Source organism: Paracoccidioides brasiliensis (genome assembly GCF_000150735.1).
Source record: "Paracoccidioides brasiliensis Pb18 unplaced genomic scaffold supercont2.18, whole genome shotgun sequence".
Classification (NCBI taxonomy): domain Eukaryota; kingdom Fungi; phylum Ascomycota; class Eurotiomycetes; order Onygenales; family Ajellomycetaceae; genus Paracoccidioides; species Paracoccidioides brasiliensis.
The window spans coordinates 181,798-189,628 of NW_011371375.1; the positions used below are offsets into that span (position 1 = coordinate 181,798).

The window sequence follows — 7,831 nt, forward strand, 5'->3', positions numbered from 1 at the left end:
AAGGCGGGTTGACATTGTATATTGATATCCACGACTCGGGGAACTCGGGGACACCAGTACGAGGGTAAAAACCAGATGGTTTTGTAAAATTGACTGAAGATACTGGGAAGGTTGGCGTCTGGGATACGCAGGGCTGTTCGCTCTGTGCCGTATGTATTGTATATGAGCAAGGTTAGCACAGTAGTGGAGGGGCTGTCTCTCCTCCCCTGTGGCGGGTGGCGGGTGGCACAAGGCATGGCGGCAAATATCAACAGCAGCAGGTACAGGTAAGAATGCGAAGTCTAGGTAATTCTAGGATTCGGAAGACCTTTTTGTTTAGTTCTGGGCCCAGGCTCAAGCCCTGGACTGCTCAGCTGCAGCCAGTTGTCAGATCAAGATCCGCATCAATCATGTGCCATGACAATCAGAAAAAAGTAAAGGAGCCCCCCCCACATGGGCTTTGAGAAGGACGAATGGGAGGAGATTGAAATGATAAATATATATATATATATATATTTTTCAGATGCCCGTTCAATCGCCGGGACGCGGGGGAAATATGATTGATAATTTTTTGAGATATTTCGCAATTCTTCGCTGACAATCATGATTGGCTGATCAACCCAGTCAGGTTTCGTCCCGCGAATGCAACATGTCAGTTTTTGCGTCTTTTCTTTTCTTTTCTTTTGTTTTTTTCATGTTGGCGAAGTCACAGTTTTCCTGAGGAAACAAAGAAAATCAGATCTGGCTCCACTTCGGTGTTAAGAGAATGTGACCAAGTCATGGTTCAGCCCTGGCACATCTCAACCACAAGAAGAAACAAACATCGACTGATCTGCAAATTTCCGAAAGAGGAACTTCTGAAGAGAAGCAAGATGAGGCCTGCTAAGCCAATGCAGCCTGGAATGAAAGAGCGTTTTTTCAAGACAACCACACCTTGCATATCAATTTAATAGTTGAAGATCATTGTCTTCTGCCGCACACGGTTCTCACCAGCGCACCAACGGCAGTCGATTAACCGAAATGGGAAATTACCGGGATCTGACTGTTGGAGTTTCCCTAATTCACGACCGTAATGGGCATATAGAGGCTCCATTGTAGGGTGACTATGCTTGCTGTGCATGCGGGGGAGCGCCCTGAGTCTCAGTTGCGAAGCGGAATAGCCTTGCATGTAAAGCGTATCAGATCCATCACTCACTGGCCACCTATAGAATCCAAATCATCCGCACCACAGAATAAGACTCCTTATCGCTGCCGTCCGCGTTATTTGACCTGCAGCATGATGCAGAAGTTGGATCATGTCGCTCAGCCGTGACGGAGCACGGTGTGGCTTGACTGCCGAGGCTCGACTCCCGTGCAGTCCCCCGAAGGCCAAGTCAGGTCCCAAGGATCCAACGTCTTTTACCTCGGTCCCTGAACCTTGTGGAGCTGCTTGCAGTAGTTAGTAAGTAAGCAAGCAGTAGTAAGCTTTTAGTAAGCGGGGCCCTTTTGAACTCTTGGCCCGGGCCCTCCCGACATCCGTCACGTGAAACCCGCTAGCGTTCGGGAATCTCGAGCCGCGAGGGAAGGAATCCCCGAGCCGTGGCTGGGACCTGTCTGGGGGGCTATGTCTGGGGCTATGTCGGGGGGGGCTATGTCGAATCTGATAAGGCGAAGGTTGAAACAGGAAACAGGCCAGCCCAAAAACAAGAGATTAGTTGCAATCGGAAAGGAGGGAGGGAGGATATCACCTACTTAACTAGTTATCGGAATGTTCTTGTTAATAAGATGGGTCGGTCCATCTGGGTCCATCTGGGTCCATTTTGCCAGGAAAACTTCCCCCTCCCCTCCTCTCCCCCCCCCTTCCCCTCTCTTCCTCGCTCTGTTGCTGAACTCTCTCTCTCCCTTGAACCTCTGCGTCCTGCGGGTTTTACCTAGGTTCGCGTGTGCGCGTGCACTTACTTACTTTACATACCCAATGAATCAGGATAAGAGTACGAATAGTGATGCTAGTCTGGTATTGATATTTCGGAAAACAAGGCACTGATCAAACGCAACTACTATTATTAATATCATACACGGTTCTTACATGTTTATAACATACCAGTGTATGGGTGTGAAGGAGGAGGGGGGGTGTTCATGGAGAACTTGGCTATGTTACTCTGGCAGCAAGATCTAGCTAGAAGAAAAAACAAATTGCCGCTCTTCCAAATCACCATCACATCGCTCCGTCCCTGGCCCGAGGGGAATTTGACTCCCTCTCTTGGGGCGAGCACGGAGTGCAAGGGGTTTCCCCTTCATCGTTTCTCTTTCAAGGGAGGGAAGCCCCCCCCCCCCCCCCCGCATAACCGAAGCTGAAGTCGAAGACGGCTAGTCACGCAAGTTGGAATAATGCATGGGGACATGATCTATAAATCCTTCTGAATTGTTTTGATCACGGTCGGGGCCTTCCTTGTACAAGATGATCACCCAAAGAAGGGGGGAATAACAGAATATTTCTGCTCTGCCCTGTCTCACGAGTCAACGAGAGAGCTCCCCTTTCCGATCTGCCACTGTACGAAGAGGAAGATGGGATTCAAAAGGGGAACCACCCGCCGTCGGGACCTTCTAGTTGTACTGTATCACGAATCCCAATACTAATAATAATAATAATAATAATAATAATAATAACTGCCAATATAAGTAAGGGCATGTACCTAGGTACATACAAGTGCAGAGCATGTAACCCTCCTCCACTACTCCCTATATTTCACGGATTAGACAGCCCTATTTCCCCCCCCCTTTGCACCTGATGATAGACGCGGCTCCGAAATACACGACGTTTATCACATCTCATGCATGTGGTGTGCATTACCCCTTTCTTCATCGAAGGTGGGTAGTAGCAGCAGTAGTCGTAGTGACTCTAGTGCCGCTTGAGAAAAAGAGGAAACAGAGAATTCACCAAACAGCTCCCATTCATCCTTGAACCTTGAAACACCGAAGCTGGACCGTTGACACTTGGCGGATGTCGGTTTTTCCAGAAAGAGCCCGTGATGGGCTGGGCGCTAGGGCAGGGGGCCACAATGCCGACCATAAAGCAACGTACACACACGAGGTAACGAGAAATAGACGCGAGGGGTATGGTTACGCTGCGAGCAGGCATTTTTGCATGGGTAAGCTAATATTATTATTAACTGACCAACTAGTTAGTTGGTTAGTCCTAGCAATATCAATTGCCAGTGGCCTTAAAACAAAATCCTTGTGACGGCTGTTATTTCGAGACCCAAGGTTGAAGCACCGGGATTTGTTTGATTTAGTTGAGACAAGCTTCCCAATTTCGAAAGCTGGGGTGACCTTGTCAGTCAGCATCGAGTTTTGCTGAAAAGGGCTCAAGCTTAGACGACTGACCTCACAACGAAAAGCTCCGACAACAACCGCGCTGCTGCTACCGTTTTGTTCTAGAAAGTGGGTCGGAATCAGCCAGTCAGTGATTATGCCTGGATGGAGCGGTAGCCTTAATATCCGCGATAGCTATTGACAGGGGAGGGAGCAGTTTGCTCTCCCATTTATATTTTCAGCGTGACGTCGAAGGACAGGGGGGCAAATATATGTGAAATCACATTAAAATGACTAGTTAGGCTATTTAACAGCCTCATTTAAATCTCTTAAGGGGAGCTTCCCCGGTTTCCCTGGCACACATGACTGAAGATCTTTGAACGGTGGAGGATGGTTGATAGGAAGAGACATTGGCCAACGCAGAGGGCCATATATCTCTCTCTCTTGTCAGCGTCACCCAGTTGAACTTCCTTTTACTAGCTCCTCTAGGTGATAGGTAGGAAGACAGTGGAATATTTGCTGTTTCATCCTCCTCGTGGGCTGGGCAGGACAGGTTCAACCTCCAGCCATAGCGCTGTTGCTGTGGAACAATGACCTGTCAGCCACGATCTATTATTATTATGTTCCTCATCAAATGTAACTGCCGAACTCCCAAGTGGCGGTGATGCAAAGCTGCATCAATCAAGGATGAATCACGATCCCAGACCAAGTGGCTGACTCAACCAACGCCAGGTTGCATTCTTAGCGGAACTGGGCCCCAAGCGCTAGATCCCATGGCGCTTGCTGGAGCGCGATGAGCATTTAACGGCGGAGTAGCTGGTTGAAGCACTGAATGAGGACTCGAATTTAACGGAGTTTAACAACAGAATGTCGGAAAAAACTGTCAACCTTATTTCAAATCCCAAGAATCCTCGTCCGTGATTTCGTGATAAAGAATACCAACCAGTAACCAACGTACGATAATCTGCAAGATCTATCTGCCTTGTCGCTTTTCACCGCTATTAGTCTTCTTCTTGTCCAGTTGTTTCAGTATTATTTGGTAACTCGTGATTCGGTGCCTGAGACGCTGTTCAAGAGCATCAGTGTTTGAGTGGTGGTGGTGGTGGTGGTCGTGATTGTTGTCATGGATCGATGGCTGTTGGGCAGGGGGCCAGTGATCCCTTGTTCGTCCGATATCACGCCATCACTCCACCGTACTCAACTCGCCCATCGACGAGTTACATCTGTGCATTCGACTGGTACGGAGTGCTACTATTACTAACTACCTGATTTGATACTGACACCGACGATTATGCCTCCAGACAGATCTTCAGAACTGTCCAAGCAGCTTTTCGAGAGAGGATTTCTCTCCTTTCACTCACTGATACGAAGAAACACTAACCTGCCAGTCGATGGAAAAGTGCAGGCAAGAAAAGCCTTCGCCACATCCCTAAGGACCTGCTATGTTTATTTTCACCTAATGATGATATCCACAGTACGTTCCCTCTAATCAATCGCCAACACAAAAGATAATAAATACAACCATAAAAATAAAAATAAAAATAACCACCCAGACGGATCATTCGAATGAATAATACCGAAAACTGGGATTCTCATACCCTGGTTTTGCCCAAGGTACTTCGAATAACTCTATTAACATCACCCCATCCATATTTTACCTTTTCAGGGATAGATAATGCTGGTGATCAGGAGGTGTGATATTTGAAACACGGCTCGGCTCGTTGGGGGGAAGGGAAGGTAAGTGAACGTTGGCCTTTAGGGTGATGGTCGTTGCTGATAAGTGGTGATTGATCGCTGATGATGGATGGGTGACCACAGGTTCATGTTCCTGGCTCCGATGTGATGTGGATGGATGTGGGTGGGCAGAATGGTTGGATGTCAGCGTTCCAATATTGAGGATGTCTTTCTGAATTTAGGGGGATTTTTACATTTATCTTCTCTCTGGCTTTTCTGCTCCAACCAACCCCACTCCCTTTCTCTGCGATCCCACAAGAAACCCATCCAATCGGAAGTTGGGATTGCCCAGATTCCTAGTTTGTAGAGGCCAAAAGAGAGCTAGATTTTCAAATATCTCCTATCAGACTTCAAGATGCAGCCCCGTTTCTGTTTGCAAATAGAAAACGAAAAAAAAGAAAAGAGGGATTAGCCCCCCAAAGGGGATGCCTGACTAACTTCCAATTCCGGAGTGGTTAGGGGCTCCTAGGCTCTCATACCCAGACGCTATCACGTCCGTTAGAAAGGTTAAAAACGTTCTATTTCATCTAACTCCCATCTCTCTCCCTCTCTTTTACGGCCATAGGCAATTCTTTGGTAGCAAAATCAAAGAGCAAAAGTCATGCCAAAGGGTTTCGATGTTTGTTTGAACTCACCATTTTCTTGGACGTAGAACACACTGGGGGGGGGGGATCATTAAGTAATAAAACAAGAAAAATCACCCCTTTTTTTTCTTTTACCCCCCCCCCCCCCCCCCCCCCCCCCCACCCCCACACCCCCAGTTGGTGCCACTGTGTCGGATGCCGCCAATGCTATGGATTACGGCGCCATTTTTGCGATAAGCAGGAGGCGTGGAATGGAGGGGAGTGACTCTTCTGGCTCTTTTATTGTCAGCACGGCGAAAAGGCGAGATCCAGCGGTAGAGCTGGGGGGGGGGGGGATTTGAGGTTGAATCCCTGTGCGTGACTGGGATCGGAATATGCAGCTTACTTGAGTCGAGTGTTTTTTTAGTTACTCATTGAACTGGGATTATTCGAGAATTAGACCCCACGTGGAATGTGGAATGTGATCGAGGACGAGAAACGGACAATAATAATAAAAAGAAGAATTAAGCAACAACAACAACAACAATATTCTGCTGGCTTCAATTCAGGTGTGGATTTTTTGGACGTGGGGGACGATTGATTTCATTCTGCAAGGGCGAAATGGGCCAGAGTCCAGGTGCCAAAGGTGCAGACGAGAAAAGAAAAGTTTGGAAGTTGGGCGTTAGTTAGATCTTGATGTTCAAGGATTTGGCGGCGATCAGTGATGGGCAGCCATTCTACCATGTGGACATTAGAAGATGTCACAACGGACTAACTACAAGCATTTTGAGGCGGCGGCGCTTGCAAAAGTTTGTCTCTCTTATTTTATTATATTTTTGGTTTTTAGTTTTTATTTTTTAATCTAATTTAATTTTATTTTCAAATCTCCGCTGTTAACACCATCTCTCAAACAGCGAGGGGCTTCGGAGATTTACTACTTGAATGCTCCGTCGTCGAGCGCCCCCAGCCTCCAGGGCTTGATCTTAGCCAGCCCTGTCCTGAATAAAATGGCCATGTGACGCTGTTCATTGGCGGAGAGCCCAAGGAGGCTTTTCTTTCATCGCTGCGGAGAATGCGACAGTGCGCTGTTAGAGAGTGTTAGGGATGTTAGGAAGCGTTAACCCGGCATTTGGCTCTAGGAAAGCGGCGAACTTTATTATTCACATCTCTGTGGAGAGGTGAGAGAGGAGTTTTTGTAATACTGTACTCGGGATTTCTTTGGTACCAATGGAGCACAGTTTGAGATGGTTTGGAGATAAAAATAGGTATTCATATCAAATCATGTGTATATCCTGTACCAAGGTACTTTCTCATTAGACATACCCATATATGATGTTGTATGATGTTTGACGTGTTATTTTCCATCATAGTTAAGTTGGGGTGTTTCACAAGTGCGATTCATTGATCTGTGACGATGATTCATTATAATGTTTCTAAATGGCTTCCAGCCCTGTTAGCTACCTAGTCCCCAGCTGGATTCGAGTGTCGAATGTGGGGAAGCCATTTTTTCTCCCGTATCTCCGCTCTGCACAGCCAGGATAGGCGCGAGTCTGGGCTGGCGCATGACATCTGAACATGAAGGATCTTAAGCATTGCATATATAATTAAATGTCCAAATGCTATCTTTAACAGCACAGCATTGATGTAACATACAATGTGGTGAGAGGCCTCTTCGTGATTCGACCCGGCCTCCTATTGAATTGTCAAAAGAAAGAATGAAAAGAAAAGAAGAAAGCGGCGGGTTTGGCTCTGCTGTTTGAAGTAAGGCACCTCGTCATGCAGGTGAGAAATCAAGTGACCCATCGTGAAGCATCTTTAATTGGAAGCGGTGATTGATGTTTATTCCTCAATGTACGGATGGCCGCCTACTCCTTGCTTTTACCGTTCCTTAATACCCCTTAACCCCCTACCACATCTAGCTTTTATTGACTGGGGGTTCTTATGTGACTGTCTGCTTGCCAGAAAATAACAATACCTGCTCCGTACTCGATACATTCAAAGGTGATTCGCAGGGTGCATCCATTCAAGTACGGTTGAGGGCTTTATTCATGCCGGGGAATTCGGGGACTGACCACACAGATAGATAGTCGATAGTCGATAGTCGATAGTCGATAGTTATCATGCTCGACCGTACATACTAGATATCGGTTGGACCATGATATCACGGATTGGTTTACGTCTCTGCCTGCGGGATTGGCCGATGGACTCTTAACATGGAAAACGTTGCCAACCCGATTTGGTAAATCGAGTTAATAAGGGAGAAG

The 7,831-nt window shown here is 47.1% G+C and overlaps 1 protein-coding gene across 1 annotated transcript; it reads right to left on the minus strand.

Annotated features, from left to right (window-relative positions):
• Positions 1–925: 925 nt before the first annotated feature.
• On the minus strand, positions 926–2,096 carry PADG_08488 (uncharacterized protein; the record flags this gene model as incomplete). The annotated part of the gene is made up of 4 exons (XM_010765484.1): positions 926–1,140; positions 1,249–1,404; positions 1,918–1,998; positions 2,060–2,096. The coding sequence occupies 4 exons, from the start codon at positions 2,094–2,096 to the stop codon at positions 926–928; spliced, it is 489 nt and encodes a 162-aa protein (XP_010763786.1).
• Positions 2,097–7,831: the final 5,735 nt, after the last annotated feature.